This window comes from Topomyia yanbarensis, chromosome 1 (assembly GCF_030247195.1).
Source record: "Topomyia yanbarensis strain Yona2022 chromosome 1, ASM3024719v1, whole genome shotgun sequence".
NCBI classification, from domain to species: Eukaryota; Metazoa; Arthropoda; class Insecta; order Diptera; family Culicidae; genus Topomyia; species Topomyia yanbarensis.
This window is the reverse complement of record NC_080670.1, coordinates 156,012,411-156,032,222: the sequence shown is the minus strand read 5'-3', so window position 1 is coordinate 156,032,222 and position 19,812 is coordinate 156,012,411. Positions and strand designations below refer to the sequence as shown.

The following is a 19,812-nucleotide window of genomic DNA, read 5'->3' as shown; positions in this document are numbered from 1 at the left end:
TCGGCCCACCCTTGAGTCGATTCCTAGTCCCACCAGGAGTACTTGCTCCAAATTTGAATTGTATAATTGGTGGGAAGCGAGTACCGATACACAACCATGCACTACTAGGCCCCATGCAAAACTGACTCCGACATCACTTCGTTAAAAGTTTAATAACTTCTTTTAATAAAGCCGGATTCACTAGAAGTCTTTGGCAAAGTTGTAGACAATTAAATTATCTTTCTTATTTTCACTTACAGCGATAAAACGATGCACACAGTGCCACCTAGCGGCGAAAATGCGAGATAGTGGGATTTCTCCATGTAAATTGTCGAAAAATCCCATGCAAACTTCAAGCACGTTGGTCCAGCAGCTGGACTTGTCCGAATTGCTTCAAATTTGGAGCAAGTACTCCTGGTGGGACTAGGAATCGACTCAGGGGTGGGCCGATTGAGTTTTCGAAAATTCATCATTTTTCTGGGCACTCTAAGGAACACCTTGAAACTTGCACAAGTGATTGTCTTTATTCCCGCTTGCTGCGTTCAGGAAAGTTTTATTTATTTGGTCTACCTAAGAAAAGTAAAGAATAATCGTGGCTTTTTGGTTTGTACGTATCGAAAATGTTGAGCCCTAGTTAGCTCGATTCTAAAGTTAAGCTACCCATTTGAAGCTGCTGCTTGAAACAATGTGTTTTATTTATGTCCATCGTATTCAGGCGAACAGGGTATTGGATTTTAACGACTTCTTCTATTGGGCCTCAAAGTAATCGTTCAAAAAAGAGCAAAAGGTAAATCTTATACACGATTGCGCACTGCATGGGGATTTTCTATTATAATGGTTTTAACCGTAGGGTCATTCCCTTCTTTTTTCGGGTTAGAAAAATCTCTCTGGAAAAATTCCTGACCCTACCCTACGCGTGTAGGGGTAATTCTTTCTAGCTCTCATTCAGCGGTTTCCAACCCTTTTCATACCACGAACCTCTTCAGAATACTATCGATACATTATTTTCTGTCAGGTATAATCAAAATATTCTGTATTCAGAAGTGTAGTTCTACGTCAACAACCACATTTTAAAGTGGCGTCGATCGATTTTCATCTCCTAACCACACGCCAAGGTTATACCAAGAATATCACTAATCTTCCCTTTTTACCGCCACCCGTTCAATTGCACTTCCATGATCTAGCTCATATTGATACGCTACATTTAGTCTGTGGCGACAGAGGGCTTGAAATTCCATCCGGAATAGATATTCTTCTTCGCGTACCCTCAGCAACGATTTCACGGCCCACCTAAGGGTCTGCGGATCCCAGGTTGAGAATCACTGGCTAAAGAAAAAACAGTAATTTCATAATATTGACAAACGATGAAATGCTTGAAGTATTTCCAAAATATTTTTTATCTATTTCCTACAGTCTGATCCACGTATGATTGTATCAGTGCGATAGTTGAAGTTAAATTAAAGAGAGTCTTTTTAGAGCCAGATTTTCAAAAATTTGTCGCTGGTTGTATTGACGTTTTCCGTTTTTGGTGAAAATTTTCAGCATTTGTTAGTGCATATGGTGGATGGACTTGACCAACTTAGATTCTTACTTTGACGGGAAGTGTGGTAAACAAAAATTGATCATTAATCCGAAGAAATAGGTCGAAATTTTTAAATTTCTCTAGCTCTGGTTTAACTTGAGGAAATCTAATTTAGTTTAGTCACAATTTTCGTAAACTGTATGGCATCATTAATTTATAAAGATCGCCTGAAAACTGGGAGTCACCCTCGACCCAGAATCGCAGGACCGAACTCGGCATCTGCCCGAGTAGCATCTGTTTCGAAAGATCTTCCATTGCCGGAGAACTCTTCGTCGGAGTAGGAAAGGTTCACTGTCTGGGTCTATTCCGAGTATTCCATAGCGAATCGCCGACTTAAATCGTCGGAGTATCAGTTGAACCGAACTCAATCCTCCACCCGGAATCGCTGGACAGACCTAAGCACTCTGCCGGACTGTGTCGAAGCAAGAATAACACGTCCGTCAACGGTTTCGGCAAATATTCTTTCGTCGAGAAACTCTCTGCCGAGGTAGGCTCGCTCCGCCATCAGAGACTGGAATCAAACGAAGTACATGAGTACAACCTTTCCCTGAAGTAGTCAATTTCGATAACTTATTTCGATCCTACCTCACAGATCGAGGGATAAAGATTGCCAGGTACCCACATTTACTAGAACGTCAAGAATACCTCAAGGAAAGGAATTGCAACCGGTAATATTTCTGCTGTACTTGAAGTACATCATTCTGGTGCCAAAAACTCCAAACTGTGGTGCGCTCGCTCAATTGAAGTTTGAAAATTTACTCCGACATCAGCTTGTAGTTTTTGTCGATTGGTGTAGCAAGAACCGCTGATGTGTAAATCCGAAGAAACGCTTGGTGTTCTCATTCTCACGAAAGAAGGGCTCGGTCGGTAGAAATTGACGGATGAGAATTTTTTCAGGAACTTTCGAGCGGGAGGTAAAGAGAACTGCGGAGAGAAAAACAGTGTTTTTGGCAATGTATGCCCCGGCCTTGTATGGCAACACATTCAATGTTATAAGGGTACACGGAAAAATAAAACAACCCGCAGAATAAGTTCTTTTAACTTAAATTTAGGTAGTTTTGAGTCTTGCGTTGCTTTTGCACTTATTAGTGTTGTTAAAAACAAAGAGAGAGATTCGACTCAGTTGATGCCTTCCATGGAATAAGGTACTTTTGAGTTGTTTAAGGTATACTCAAAATTAGGTAGATTCAACTTAAATTTAGGCATATTGAACTCAAGGTTGAGTATAAACAACCTGTCAATGAGTTGCGATTTTTGCCGTGGTTAAAGAGAAACTACCTTCAATACAGTTTACCTTTTTTTACCTTATTCCACGATACCCCGAGATTAAGTAAAAAGAGCTCAACTTTTGGTAGTTTTTCGTATCCGTGTAGGAAATGTTGATTGGATTCGTTTTCTGACAGCTAAACCCGAATCCAATCGATCCACAATGGAGTCTCCGCAGTTCTCTTTCTAGAGTTTTTCCAGTTTGCAGAGGGCTTGAAATTCCATCCGGAATAGATATTCTTCTTCGCGTACCCTCAGCAACGATTTCACGGCCCACCTAAGGGTCTGCGGATCCCAGGTTGAGAATCACTGGCTAAAGAAAAAACAGTAATTTCAAAATATTGACAAACGATGAAATGCTTGAAGTATTTCCAAAATATTTTTTATCTATTTCCTACAGTCTGATCCACGTATGATTGTATCAGTGCGATAGTTGAAGTTAAATTAAAGAGAGTCTTTTTAGAGCCAGATTTTCAAAAATTTGTCGCTGGTTGTATTGACGTTTTCCGTTTTTGGTGAAAATTTTCAGCATTTGTTAGTGCATATGGTGGATGGACTTGACCAACTTAGATTCTTACTTTGACGGGAAGTGTGGTAAACTAAAATTGATCATTAATCCGAAGAAATAGGTCGAAATTTTTAAATTTCTCTAGCTCTGGTTTAACTTGAGGAAATCTAATTTAGTTTAGTCACAATTTTCGTAAACTTTATGGCATCATTAATTTATAAAGATCGTAAAGTCAGCATTTTGTAAGAGATAAAACTCAAAATATGTCTTATTTCAACACTAATAAACATAAACAAATAAATTGAAGATGATAAACCAATCGATACAACCTAAAAAACGAAGGTATGTTTTGTATGCGAAAAAGCGTTACTCATTTCATTCATTCATTTAATCAACGTGTATCTATCTAGTGCACTAATTCACATTTATTTGGCCAAGATATTGGTGATTTATAAACTTTCTTCTTTACTTGAATGGTGAAATGACACGAACATCTTCGCTCGAAGTCACATTTATGAAGCTCGTCTGAAAACAAACCGAAAAATTTAACCATCCACCCAAGTCACACATGAACTCATCTGACGAAAACCACAAACGACTCCCCGTGAATAAGCTTATAAATCACATTTTCTCTGCAATAAATTATTGCACGAATAGATCGAATTGAACGTCGTGGGATCGTCACAGATGCACTACCATTAGGGCAACCTAAAGCAACCTTCTAACCGCAAACCGCATCGCTGAAAAGTGTAAGAGTTCTACCGGGGAAAGTAGGCCAACTTCAACAACACCCAGATGAATAGAACTAGTCACTCGGTATACTTACCACCAAAGGTCCATCCACGCCGGCACTGGCCACGGTCGCTCCGAACCACTGGTTCGACTTGGTGTCAACCTGTTCGTTTTTATCGTTGAACGAGTTTCCTAAAAAAGTGCGCGGATGACGAGCGGGAGAGAGAGAAAGAGAAAAAAGGAAACACTTTGAGAAACACGTTTGAATTGATGGAAAAGTGAAGAATTTAATTCAGTTCGAAGGTGTAATAAAATTGGCAGTAAATTCTCGTTTGTAACTATATAAGATAAACAGTGACATCGCTGCTGCACAGAAACTTTGTACATAATTATACATGAATAAGCAAATAATCATTGAGGCATAAAATGCGAAATAATATACGAAGCTTTGCGTTTTTCAAGTAAAATTAAACAAAGCAATTGCACTATTCTTACCCTTCAAGGTAGTTGAACGTATGTCTATTCACAGATTTTTCTACAATGTCTCAAACATATTTAACAATTTTTGGTCACAGATTTTTGATCTCAGATGAGTGATGTGAAATTTCACAGATTCAAAAAAAGAAAAAAAAAAAAAGATTTTTTTTTGGTGAATTTCACACAGATCTGGAGTATTTTTTTTGTATTAGGTATGTATCTCACATGGTAAGCCGATTTGTTTTTACTTAAGTACAAATTTCAAGAAGGAATCCGTGAGTGTAATACCCATTCTTCGAAAAAAAAAAAAACAATTTAGTATCGTTGGTAATAATCAATGTTTGGCTTATTATCCTTTCCGTACTCCTGCAGACAAAACAACAAATGGTTTTAAAAATAGAAGCTCCACGCGAAACTCTGAGCAAGAAGTTGCACACAAAATCCGTTTCTTCATTTTTAACGACTTGAAAGTTGCGAGCGGAATTTTTTGCTAAATATTACAGATATCAATGAAAAATGACTCAATCTGTATCAATCAACCAGTAACTTAGTGTCCAATTAAAAATAGTCATCCGGCAGAGTACTTGTATTCATAAATTTCAAATCTCATAATCATGGTCCATTTTAAAGTAATTTGGACACTTGTGGATGTTGCGGATTCCAGAACTCATCCGTTCAGTTTTCCAGAAATATCTTCCAGTACCGGGATACGATTTGTAAATATCAATGGGATTCCCTCAGAAGTCTTTTTCTTATCGACCACATGATTTACTCCGGAATTACCGCTTCGAGGTCAAATCATCAAATGGTCCTACAACGATAAGATGCAGTCTTATGAGGAAATGGGAATGTAAAAAATAAAAATAACAATTCTATTATTTAGACACTATCAGATCTCGTGCGCGCGACTTTGCATAGTTTTCGCGGCGGGAAAATATTCGTTTCCTCGCCAACTACATCTTCGGGGTCATCCACGTCTTTCTCGTTGTCGTTTACGTTTGTATCATCATCTTGATTACTGCTTTGATACTCGCGATCAGATGTCCTTCCTAGCTTCTTGCCTTTACGGATCACGAGTGTAAACTCGCCATCCTTGGTAGAAGCTTATCCACTGGTAGTATTGGTTGTTGAGTTTGAAGTGGTTGACGTAGCTACATGGCCATCGTCATGAGGAAGAAGTCGAGGCCGGCCTTATCAGAATCACGTCATAAAAAGCAGCGGCTGAAGGTGCTCGTCCAGGATGTCCTCCTTAAGAAGCGCAACGGGATTGTGATCATGAACGACAACCAATGACTGACAAGGGACCGGCTAGGAACTGATCAATAAGGCGATCAGAGACTTGAAGAGTATACCTCTTTCTTTTCGTCGGCTATAGCCAAAGTTCCTGTCAACTGCCGTAAGGTCACTCGACAAGTAGTGGAGTTATTTTTGTGAAATTATTAATTAATACAGGAATGAATGAAAATTTGTTTTGTTTTGATCTTTTATCGTTTTTCTCAACTATCCGAAAATTGTCTCTTTTTAATGCAAGCGTAGCTGCATGGAGGAGAGGTGCACAGTGAGCTAACCAGGTCGACCAAGTTCCAGAGGCAGGAGCTGAGGAGTCTTTGTGTCCTGAGACAATCAGCCGGCTATCGAGTGAACTGGAAACGACTTCTTGATACAGCAATGGACATCACGGCTTTAGACTGAGTGGTAGGATAGGTCGATAGCAACACCAAGAAGGTCAAAACGTTTCAGGATGAATCTGACGTTGTGGGAGGTGTTCCGGTAGACGAACAGAAGCCGGTGAAGTACTAGGATCAGCGGTTACCTATAAAAGACATTTTTTGCAGGGTTGAGCAAGAACCACATGTGCAGAGGGTCGTCAATCCGAAACTGGTAAGAAAGATTCTCAACACAGAAAAAGACTAGAACGAACAAGTGTGGCGAAGAGGCGAACGTTCCTGCAACTAACTCGAAGAAACTGCAGGAGAAATAGGTTAGGAAACATGCCAGGGCTTAGAGTTGGACATAGCACAATGAATCAGTTGGCCGCTCGGAAAACGAATTCTCGAAACCTTCTAAAACGTAGAAGGGAACTTGAAGTGTAATCGCTAATAATTCTAGACAAATATGTGAAACGGCCCTAAGTGCAAATGAGACTCTCTTTTTGGTTACTTTTGCTTCCGTTAATAATTCGGCAGCTTTTACGTTTCCTCCCTAACTCTTAGCTTAATGCACTAGTCAAAATCAAAATCTTTCGTTATATAAACACTGAAACAATATTGAAAAGGTTCATGATGGCGCCGTAATAATCGGAAGCTCATTTCCAGTTCAAACCATTTGACACATTTGACTACAAGCTTCTAATACAAAAATGACGCTAGGGATCTCATGACAGAAGAATCTAGAACCTGGAGAATATTACGTATTTGCAGCAATTATGGCAATTATTGCCGTATTCAATTCTAATGACAATTATTGTTTTCAAAACAATTTCTCTTGATTTCTGAAACGTACCCATACACAGGAATTTCTAGGGTCACAAGACGCCCTGGTTTCCCATGACCTCTCCTGTTTTTACGTACTATCCTAGCGCCTTGGGACATCGAGAAAAACGTTTAATTTGTCGGGGATATCTCCTCTAAGTCAATCAAACAATTTCACTGAGTCTCCGTTTGATTCTTTCTGGTCCAAGTCGCAATAATGGTCGCCCGTAACCATAACGGCAACGTAAACACACATACATACACACACGGCGAGAAGAGCAACGACCAGCAACGTACAGGGCTTCGGGTCGTCGAGGCACCGATGAACCGGAAGTTACACTACAACCGGAATCGCCGGACCTACCTTGGCACTCGACAAGTCGATCTGCTGAAGAGAGATGAACGACCAGCGGGCACGACCAGAGTAGGCCAAATCCAACGCCGGGGACTAGACTGTTTGCATGCATCGTCAACGATAGGTCGTCTGGGCACCTGAGATCCGCAAGTTATCCTCCCCCAATCCTTCCGGAATCGAAGGACTGACGTGGGCACCTATCCGACAGTGTCAAGATAACGGTTTCGAGAAAACTTTCGATGTCGGGAGTAGTCTAGGCCCAGTAGTCTAGGCGGGGACTAGTTCAAGTAGATCGTGAAGTAGCACCGGCAAGTGGTCGTCGGGGCGCCTGAGAACTGGGAGTCACCCTCCACCCAGAATCGCAGGACCGACCTCGGAATCTGCCCGAGTAGCATCTGTTTCGAAAGATCTTCCATTGCCGGAGAACTCTTCGTCGGAGTATGAAAGGTTCACCGTCTGGGTCTATTCCGAGTATTCCGTAGCGAATCGCCGACTTGAATCATCGGGGCACCAGTGAACCGAACGCAATCCTCTACCCGGAATCACCAGACAGACCTCGGCACTCTGCTGGACTGCATCGAAGCAAGAATAATGCGTACGTCAACAGTTTCGGGAGACATTCTTTCGCCGGGGAACTCTCCGCCGAGGTAGGCTAGCTCCGCCATCAGAGACTGGAATCAAGCAAAGTGTATGAGTACAGCCTCCCCCTGAAGTAGTCATTTCAAATGGAATCCAATGGACGAAATCAGTAGGATGGTCTAACTACTGAACATGTGCTGATTCGGCGCACATGTTTTTTCGCACAAGCAATACGAGAAATAAACTCTAATATTCTCGAACCTTACAATTGTACCAACTGATGAAATAATAATTTTCAGAACTTTTTCTTTGCTTTAATTGTCGTTCAATCCAGGACCTGATGGAATAACTTCATTGAATGCTTTTACGGAAGTTTTTAATTTTCGTAGTTATTTCGATCTTACCTCTCAGATCGAGAGATACAGATTGCCAGGTATCCACATTTACTTGAACGTCAAGAATTCCTCAAGGAAAGTAATTGGGACCGTTAGTATTTCTGTTGTACTTGAAGTACATCATTCTGGTGCCAAAGATTCCACAGCTGACCTTCGTAGATAATCCTATGATATTTCAGTTGGTTCGCTCAATTGAAGTTTGAAAATTTACTCCGACATCAGCTTGTAGTTTTTAACGGTTGGTGTAGTAAGAACCGCATGTGTGTAAATCCAAAGAAATGCTCGGTGTTCTCATTCTCACGAAAGAAGGGCTCGGTTGGTTCTAACTAATCGCGGAAATTGAACGCATAAACAATTTTTCCAGGAACATCCGAACCGTAGGTAAAGATAAATTTGCATTAGAAAAAATCTAAAAAGAGAACTGCGGAGAGTTCGATTGGATTGGTTTTCTGACAGCTAAACCAAAATCCAATCGACCCAAACTAGAATCTCCGCAGTTCTCTTTCTAGAGTTTTTCCAGTTTGCAGCGACGGTGAAGGGGACCCCTTACGAATGTCTTGTGATTTTGCTCGTCTGTTATGGTCACCCTAGAAACCTTCAATGAAAGATCAGTGTTGGCAACTTAAACCGAACGTTGTGTATTTTTGTGATTCTAAAACGATATAATTATGCTAAAACCATGAAATAAACAATAATCGAAATATTTTTTAAATTTACTTATTTCGGATAAGGTAATGTGAAATAATTTAAAGCGATAAAAGAATACGCGAAGAATTCTAGATAATCATGCGCGTCTCTCTGTGTTTACTTTCTCTATCGATTATCATGACGTCATCATAAAACTTTCCAACATTGTTTCAATAAATATTGAAAGACTATGATGTCGTCTAACATATTATGCTAAAAGTTAAGGAGCAAACGCAAATGCGGCGGAGTTATTGACGGAAGAGAAAGTAAACAAGAAGAGACCCATTTGGACTTATGCCCTTTTCACGTGTTTGTCTAGAATTATGTCGTCGAGATACCACGATCTGATACCCCGAGTCCGACTTTTTTCGCGATCGATGACATCAGGAAAAGCTGTGCAAATAAAAAATCTCATTCCTCATACAATCTACACCAAACTGTGTTCATAATGCGAAAGCTATATTTATCCCCCATAAGCACCATAGATCTTCGGTGTTATAGTTTCACAGTTTACTCTACGCGCCTCCGTGTTTTCCCCTTATGTGCTTCCTCCTTGTTTTGCTTCCAATATTTGTCGAATCCGTTCCATATCGACGCGGAGATACCGGTAACCAGAGGCCTGCAGCAGTCAGTGATCCTATTTCAAGTGTTGTTTCAACAAACATTTGAATTCGCTCTATGTGTCTACTGACAGCCGCCTGCATGCAGATTGATGATCAACTGCCTCCCTCTACTCTAGCAGTCGACGCAGGTCACCCCGTAACCACGCATTCACACATAATAATTCGTCAAATATGCTTCTGAGAAATGAAGCGTAAAAATTGCAAGCTGTCTAGGTATCTATTGCTGATGTTTACAAAGTGTTTATCTACCACCGTCTGAAAGGCAGATCTGGTGCTACTACTTTGGGCCTACCGTCACATATTTAAAGTACTTTCTACGTAAGCGGATTCTGGTATCTAAATTGTCGCACATACTACAGTCGTGATTCGCTGGTTGGGCCACACCTCTGTCCAACTAACGAATGTGATTCGTTAGTTGGACCGACTGACAGATGTCAAAAACTCTCCAAAGGAGACGTTAGTAGTGTAGTGTAAAGTAAATTTGACATAAGATTTTGACATTCAGATGCTTTTTAGCTGGACAATGGTCCAACTAGCGGAGGTCCAACAAAAAAGCGGTCCAGTTAAAAAATGTCCACCCAGCGAATCACGACTGTAATCAGACATAAAGCGCAGAAATTGTTCGGTACATCGTAGGTGTTATGTCTGTTTAATCTGTGACACTAAAGCATTTGCTGCTTCTGGAGATCATTTGTCACCCACCTTTCAGCGAGAGGAAGCACTGATCCAGACCTAATGGTGCAAACAAATAAGATTTAGTGGATTTTGGTTAAAATTTATACTTTCGTAAATTTACCCAATAAAATAAAAAAAAAATGAGACAAAACAAACTGTGACGAATGTTCGATTTATGTCAGATGTCAAATAGCGAAAATATCCAATGAATGTAGCGAATGAGTGCAGAGGTGTGATGAAATAGTGCGCTTCTCGCACGAAAGATATATTTTTTCTGGCGTTTACAGCCATGTTGTGACAGCTTCGGTGCGTGAGTGTGCTGCACAAAGCTATTACTAATGTGTACTACACCGGAAACTACTACCATTTCAACCAATGGAACAGTGTGTGCAGGCGTGGGTTGTATTCAAATTATCTGAAACTGGTTCGCATAACTGTGCCGATCATTGTACCTATATAAACTGCATCCCAAAAAAATCTAATAAAGTAATTTATCAGCACCATCAAACGAACAGCATAAGCCAGCGATTCCAGTTGCAGACCGTTTACTAAGCCAGTACTTGCCGTAAATATCCAACTGCACGTGGGTAACATTGAAAGTGACGTTATGCAGCGTCGTCACCTGAACCAGACTTGGAAGTTCTGTGGAATGTAAACAATGGGTATAAAATGTCACGCTTGTTTGGCCTGCGTGAGTTATTTTGTTGCATTATCAGCACATCTACGGTTGGTTTTATTTACTACCTTCTGGTCAGGAAAAATGGCAATGTTTCATATTTTTGGTACGAAACAACCAATGGAATCAAGCTGAAACAGCGCACAAGCTTATGTCAGACAATTTTACGCAGAAATGTGTCTGAGTGACCGACCGAATGAGGGTTTTGAAGGCTAACGGCATTATGACTGAGCGGATGTTGGCAACCTCCAACGCAGATAACACCTACGCACGGTATGTTACCTGTCTTAATTTTCGTTCAAGTGAACCGATTAAGAAGGAAGTTCCAGGTTCAGTAAATTTTCTACAGCGGCGGCATAAAAAGATACATTGAGTCATATTCTAAGGATTTCGGAGTAATGTCACACGCTTATATCAAATTCAATGTATTAGAGCAGTGGTTTTCAACGGAGGGTGAATTGAGATGCTTACTGAGAGTGCTCAGGTACAGGGTTCTAATTGGAAAATTATGGTTTTCATCCAATTGAACATCATTGAATCAGGGTAATGATGGTAAACTATTTTCAAACAGGAATACATACATCATAAGGAACAATATTTCAAACAATAAAAAGGTTGAAAACCACTGTATTAGAGCAACTCTGAACTTGCTGTAATATCTTTTACTGAAATTCATAGAAAATGTTCAATGTACGGATCATTCCGAGCGAAGTGATCAAGATGATTTCAATAAATTCATTTCTTATCGTGCTTAACCGTTATGTGTCCGACGCGGTACCCGGGTACCTTTTCAGGTTTCAATTAATGAAATTCCCATGTTTTATCCATAGCTGGAAATTGAAACTTTGTGACATCTTAGAACTTCACTAAGTTAAGCTTTTGGGTTAATAATATTGTTGATATAGTAAGGGGGGGGGGGGGGGGGGGAGTGAGGAGGGGCAGCTGAATTTTTTTATTGCGTAACAGGCCGACGTGGGTACCCGGGTACCCACAAAACTAAAATGCCAATAACTAAGGTAATATCCAACCGATTTCGATACTTTTGGGTGTTTTGGATTCAGGCACTCATCCACTTTTGGACTTGGTAAAATAAATCGGGTTACTTCATTCGGTTCCCGGGAATCCTGGTTTCCGGAAGCAGGTTCCAGTGCTGGGGTAGCAATATGGGTATCAAAATTCTTGGAATTGTATCCGTAGGCTGTATTGCGTGGTTTTGGAACCATTTGGTGATTTGACCTCGGAACGGACATTCCGGAGTAGGTTCCCGTGGGGCCGTGAGTGGCCATTCCATTCCAATTCCATTTTGCAAATTTCCATAGGATCCCGTAACAATCAAAAACAGACTTCCGAGACAATTTGAAGAGTTTTGATACTCATATTGCTAGGACATTATTAAAATTTACAAATCATACCCTAGTACTGGAACATTACTCCGGAAAATCCGGATTACCAAAAACCAGATGCATTCATCCGGTTCTATTGCACAGGATCAAATAGTGGACGAGTTCCTGAACCCAAAACATCTAAAAGTGTCCAAATCGGTTAAAGGAAGCCATAGTTATGAGTATTTCAATTTGTGGGTACCCGGGTACCCTCGTTGGCCTGTTAAAGGTGTTTTTTGTTGGACACATAACTGTTAAAGTAGACGCCATTTGTAGAGTTATAAGTACATCAGTATGATTCATGATGACGGTTCTGCATACATCTATGTATGCCAAACATGACCCCATTCGGCACCGATTCCCCCTGACCAACCACGGTAAATTTTACCAGAAACTGAAAACTGAAACTCTAAAAAACAATTTGGGTAAAATTGCATATAGATTTGGTTAAAAATGTGTCAAAAAATTGAGTTCAAAATTCGGGTTATGTCCCGCTAACACCTTATTCGATACAAAAAGTTAACACCCGTAGCCGCAGAAAATAAAGCCAAGATTGACTGGCAATATAGAACCGTATAGCTGTACCGTTTTTGGCTTTGTCTCAGAAACAAATCAACCAGAAATGTAAAAGAAAGAATACGAGTTGCAATTGCATTACTGCATGGCAGTTAGATATCAAATGATATGAAGTTCCGTAATCGGTTTCACAAACATCACACGAATAATACTCAGCACGCTGGATAGTAGCCATGTGATAATTGAGTTTAAAATGTTCAATCAGTGTCCTGACTAGAATACTGCAATTGTGTATGAAAAAATGCAGCAATCGTTTTGACATTTTCGTGAGTCCGAAAAGCAGAAAAGTAAATTTGAACGCAAGTTTGCAAGCTACGCCAATGGTGGGCGTGTTCCGAGGCAGCCCAAAAGTAAATCTTGTGCTTTATCCAACTTATTGACAGTGGTAGAATTTGTTATGGACCAAAGAAGTCAGTCGCAGCACCAGCTCTAGCCAATTTGTCCTCTTATTCATTACCAATAACATCGGAATGACCAACTACCCATAGAAGTTCTTCAATTTGAATTAGATATGCGATTTACTAATTTCGATATCGAAGTGCTTTCAGGGCAGCCTGACTGTCAGAGCAAAAATAATTTCTTTTACTCCAAATTCCCTGTTGAAGTGCCGATTGTACGCCGCACAGAATCGCAAAGATTTCTGCTTCTGCTACGGTACAATATCTACCAAGCGAATACGATTGGTTTAATCTTATTTCACGCCAATAGACTCCAACACCGGCTCGGCCCTCCAACATTGAACCGTCAGTATAACAAACTACGTATTCTTCAAGTTGTTGCTGCATCCATCCAGATAGCCATTCCTCACAACAATTCTCACATTGAAAGTTTTAAAATGAAAACTACATCTGAGTGTAAGGTCACTGGGAGTAAGTGTATACTCACCCCAAGTAACCATTTGTGTGGCTAGTTGCACGATCTATTGGGTTACTGTTCCAAAGCCCAGTAAAGTTATTTTATTTGGTTCAGTGTATAGCCAGTCATTACAAGTGTTTTTTTCGCGCTCCAAACTTTGGCCAATTACCAGTGAAAAACCACCACCTGTTCAGCAGTTTTGATTGTGTTTAGTGAAAGATTGTTAATCATCTAGTCTACACTATTCACTTCTGGAATACGCATCATAATTTGTACCTACAATCGCAAAAACGTTTTTCCAAGTAAACATTATAAGCCATTGTTTACTCTACGGCGCATCTACAATCGGCAAGCACCCACAGTCACTCACGCTTCTGTCATCGCTTTATCCCGCTGTCAACATGACAAGAAGCAAATGCAATGTCGATACTTGTTTCGGTGGATCAGGATCGCGAATTGGCGAACCTCCACCCCAAATGCGCTAATTTAAACAACTCTCTCGTCAAGTCAATTCGAGATGCTGCTGTTGTTTTTTAGCTTTGTCCCCAATGCCCAGTACAATCCATCCGAAGCAACTCATCTAATGGTACCATGAATCTAATTCTACAACGCACGAACACCGCTTTAGAGCTGAATGGACCTCGTAATAATATGGATAGAATAAGCGACGATGGCGCCCCATTTCTTGAGTTCCTCGGCGATCTGCAATTCAACATCAGCAATCTCTACGAATCGTTAATTAACAACAAAAATAAACGGGCTCTCACCAGCAGTATTTCCAGGCCTTTGTCACAACCTGATAAAAAAAGTGCCTTTAGAGCAACAGTAGATGTTGTCTAGAACGCACCGGTCATCGCCATCAAGACCATCATCTGAAGATGGTTTAACTTTGATTGAATTGACATTACTTCTCCTTTCAGCCACCAAACAAGGTACCCGTAAGCCAGTATTGGTTTCATAATTGTTATGTAGATCCACTAAATGTACTTGGGTTTGAGTCCCCCACGTGAGCTGTCCAATTAAGTTTTGAGTCAAGAATTACCCCACCATACTTATCTTGATCCGCGACAATAATTTCAGAGACAAAAAACTACAATGGACAAGCTCTGGTTGTAATACTTCGTTGCGTGAAAAGCACCCCTGATGTTTTATTTGGATTAACTGATAGTCCAACATAAAAGCACCATTGCTCAAAAATACATAAAGCTTGCTGAATCAAATCAAAAAGTGTGTTAATTCAAATAGCAGTGATCATTATATGATAATAATCATCGGCCAAACTATATGTCGGAAACCCAAGCTCATTAAGTTTCTTCAACAAGCCATCGGCGACAAGGTTCTGTAGAAGTGGTGACAGCACACCACCTTGAAGGCAGCCGCAGACACTCAGTTGCCTTCTCTACTTGTTTCAACGATGACCACAGACACCGTTTGCTAAGCATTGCATGTATCCAGTATGAAGGTACTCCATAAACTCGTGCGGCTTCCAAAATGAATTCAAAATACACGTTGTCAAAAACACCTTCATTATCAATAAAAACTCCTAAGCTTCATTGCTTTTGCGAAAAAGCTTTTTTATACATATTGTAAACAACATTGTGTAACAGGGTGGCAGTAGACTTCCCTGCTGATAAGAATGTTGCATTGCATGCAGCAGGTACTCCCTCAAGCTAACATCCCGAATGTAGTGCTTGATAAAACTTTTTCAAAATATGCTTGAAGTTTTCATATCCTCTTTGAAGTAGAACTGGAATGATTCCATCTTTTCCCTAAACATTAGACGGAGAAAAATTTTCAAGCGCCCATCGATTTGATTTTTTTTAATCTAAGGATTTATTTGAAACGGCTTAAAGCGTTAGCACAATTGAGCCGTGGGACTTTTAATTTTTTTTACAATAAGTAAAATTAAAAAAATAAATTCTAAGAATGTCGGTCTGCCAGATCTTGTTGACGCAGTTTGCTGCTGCGTGTTGAGATCCTTTTCTTTGGCGGTGAAGCCGCTTGGGGGTCATTCAGTCTGCCTTCTCTCGCGTTATCGTTCCCGTCCTGTCATTATCGGTACTGCTTTCTTGCTGTTTACGATCAGAGGTTCTTATTTGTTTCTTGTTCTTACGGGTCGCTGTGGTAAATATGTCTTCTTTATTGGCGGTGCTAGTTGTTGGTTTGGGAGCGGTTGTCGTGATAGTCCTCACACTACGAAAGCCGTTGGGAATGCCGGTGAAAAAATTTCTCCAGGTGTCATTCGTAATAGATTCTACTTCTCCATATTGCGACATGATTCGTTTGATGTAATTATCCCTAGTGCGCACGGGCCAAATCATGGATACGCACGCCCACCATGTCGTTTTCCATCTGCACGGGAATCTTGAATCTGGTGTTATTAAATTCGACCTCGTGTTGTTTTTTTGCAATGAAATTTTCTGCCTGTGCTAAGCTTCTAAACGTTATCAAAACACAGTTTTTTACGTGGTGTAGCTGAATGTACGTAACTTCAGCGAGATTAAGCTCCATTTTGACTTTAACTAATTGTTCTACTTCCTGAACTGTGGGTCTAACACGAGTTTTATTAAAGTCGATCGAAATTGTGTTATCCCGTATCACGGGCACTTTTGGCAAACTCATTTCACTGCGCAGCCGAGGGCAACGATACTATTTATTTGTGCACTGATATAGAACAAAAGCTGGCTTGATTCACTGGTGCCCATACCCTGCTATAGCGTAGCGATTTTTTTGCTTCTGCTTTGTGCGAGGTCAGAAGATGGGCTGAGTCTTTCAATTTCTCATATCTTCTATAATTCCCGTCTCTTCTTTGTGCCGGATCAGGATTCGTGCAAAAACAACGTTGTCTTCTCTATCCCTGTGACTGTCCGAAGTTGAAATCAAGCTCCGGTAAATATTTCCTAAGGCAACTAGGACACTTTCATGAAAAGTAAATTTGAATCTGTGCAAAAAAACTTCCATGACCTCCTCTATGATGAATCTTCTGTTTCAGTAAAAATTCAAATGGCCCGCATGAATATTAAACTGTGTTCATAGTTGTAAATTTATTCCGTAGCCTTTAAATGTAACAATTAGTACATTTTTAAACACTCAATCTTTAAATAAGAAAACAAATTTAATGGAAAACACACGCCTGAGTTACAACAAATTAATAAAACAATGAGCAATTTTTCACGGGAAAATTTATCTCGAACGCGTCATCACTCATTTCTTCTGCTAAGTGCTGTGACCTTCTTCGCACTAATAAAATTCCTACTTGTGTCTAAGCGAAGTGAAAATCAACGTGTTATTTCTATTTGGCTGCAGCAATAACATCCGATGAAGGTGAAGCTTGGGAAGCCCTCGAAGGCACAGTTTACGATATCAGCTTTAAATTATTGACTGTCCATTTGACGTCTCGACATTTTATTCACGGTACTTTTGCAGTATTCAGCTAACCATCGCATCGCCAGAGAGAGGGAGAGCGTTAGTTTGGAAACCAACTATGTTTGCGGTAAAGGTTGCTCGGTACTCGAACGAAAAATCAACATGTAACGGAAAAGTGCGCCTCTCGCTGCTAGTGACGGACGGATCCTCCGGTAAACGAACACGTTCGGCAACATACCTTAAACTTTGCAGTCAATTTTAATGTGCGTGCATGATCTTTGCCCTTGCCCTTCCGTCTGAGCTAGGTCTACTAGATGGGTCGATAGAGCTGTTCCGCTTACATTTTTATGTGAGAAAAAGTGCCACTCTATTCAAATGAAGTTGTAAAACGGGATGAACCCGACGATGGTCGGGGTCAACGAAGCAGCTCGGAATAGCGGGTTTCGGCGGGTATAGGTAAGCTCTTAGGGAATATTTGAAAGAAGTGTGAAGACAGCTCTAAGTCGTAACGCACAAAAGTGAATGCCGTTTTCCGTAAGTCATTCCGAAATTATTCTTTCGTTCAATAAACAATCTTCGTTTATCGTTCCAGAATGATTCGGCGTCAAGTTAAATGAGGCAAAATTTTCATCAAAAATGCAATTCTTTCCTTCCGGAACATTCGGGATAAGTGTAATTACTTATCAAACTGGCTGATCGAGTAACAAGATAGACCGCTGTCAACAGCCATTCTCATGACGTTCCAGTCATGATTTCTGGATAAAATTATCTTCGCAATAATCTTTCAACTTACATAAATTTGTATTCATCGCTGCCCATCACCGGCTCTGCTTCTCGGTGGACCTGTACGCCGCGCCGACCCGACCTGTACGCCACTCGATCATGCCACTACCATATCATATGTAGGGTAAGTGGAACATTCACGCAAGGAATCCACGATGAGAACGACGACGATTCAGCGCGCGTATATTTTGACGTTTCAATTTGATTGCTTCCAGAAGCTGTATACGGACATACATCTCGTTCTCATTAAACGCAATTCACATGCGGTACACAGTCTAGCGTTGGTGATTGCCAAAAATGTGTTCTTGATCTGTTGTAAACTGTCATTACTCAAAAGACGAAAAATGAAACTAAGAGAACGCAAAGCGGTAACGATGCGAGTAACGCATTCTATTTCAAACACGAACACTAATTTTTATGCCACTCTTTCCACGAATGGAGAATGGGTTGACGAGCAAAGGTTCCAACTCGGCCATGTGCAATTGACGGGGTTGTACGGTAGAAAACGGCCAGAGAATTTTTGTTTTATCTCGTGCAGTCGTCATTACGAATCACTGATCGTTGAAAGACTAAATTTTTGCCACCCCGTAACGCGGGGTGGCGAATGCAAATGAAGATTGATGGCGAGTGAGATTAATGATCTGCAGTTCAGGAGGACTCTTGACGCCTAGCAATGAATGCGTCTTGATGGTGATGGAGTTGCGCAGGTTCCACCGCAGTCCCGCGAGCCAATTATATTTACTCTATGGTGCTCGCTGGTAGCTGTCAATTTCTGGTTGAACCATCAAAAAGTGCACCCTTAGCATCATGGGATGCATCTGACTGCAGCCAGCACTTTGAGTAGCTTGTTATAGGCGGAGGAATCCTCTTAAGAGGAAGATCATTATCTAATGGTGTTTTCATTTAGGTCGTTTAAAGTTGATTGGCACTTGAGAACAAAGTCGTTGCCCACCACAGACAATTCATCAGTTTGACGCGCTCGTCAGAACGCCTGGATAAAGGCATTGAGAACTGGGTTGAAATTAGTTGTTGGAAAATGGTTCGTTCAGGACAATAAATACTGCAATCAGTTTGATCACAAGTGATCTGGTTTTAGACGAAAATATGTGTTATATTTTATGTATCACTTTGACGGCGATGTATCTTCTATGTAGCGACAGCTCTAACGCTCCTCATCAATAGCTTTTTTAGGGAACTAAAAATGCTGCATAAATCCTCTTGAACATCAAAAAGGGCGTAATGAATCAGTAAACCATACCATACAAACCGTTCACTCATAACCCTATTTTGACATTTCTTTGTGTGAATCTTAATTCCGCAAGATACTTGTTTAAGACCTCTTTTCTGAAATAAGACTTGCAACATTATTGACTATCAAGGCCAACAATATCCCGTATCGGCGGAACTGGCCAAACAATTTGCCAAGCCTGATACCGCGGTGCAGCTCGCACATTCGACTGGCAACGACGCCGGCACAATAATTCGTAAATTGTAAATTGGCAGGTATTGCTTATGACAGCGGCTTTTACGACGCTTGTATGCTTATTTATTGCTGCGTGTGCCGCGCTCTGCATATTAAACAAATAGAACCGGTCGCCGCGGCCCTTTGACCGCACGATCAAAATAATAAAATTATACCTAGGCAGGAATACCCCTTTGACGGTGTGTGGTGACTTGCTGACTCTTTCAGGTGATCGTGGCTATCGGCAGCGACGTGTCGGTTGCATATGGCAATCGCTCATGGCACCGGGTCGAACAGTTGGACACCACTGCGCCACGCCGCCGTGGGGTTTATGTTTGCAATGTACATACATAAATACTGTAGGCTGGAGGTAAGCTTGGCGG

At 40.8% G+C, this 19,812-nt stretch overlaps 1 protein-coding gene across 7 annotated transcripts in view; it reads right to left on the bottom strand.

The window, feature by feature from the left end:
- LOC131678631 (integrin alpha-PS2) overlaps window positions 1-19,812 on the bottom strand; it is a 207,549-nt gene that overhangs the window by 99,590 nt on the left and 88,147 nt on the right. For 6 of the 7 annotated variants that reach the window (XM_058958873.1, XM_058958877.1, XM_058958886.1 and 3 more), the window contains exon 4: window positions 4,162-4,259. In XM_058958873.1, coding sequence (XP_058814856.1) covers window positions 4,162-4,259 — 98 coding nt within the window. Of the gene's footprint in view, window positions 1-4,161; window positions 4,260-10,356; window positions 10,371-19,812 lie in introns of those variants that run through there. The other variant, XM_058958908.1, reaches the window with a different exon arrangement.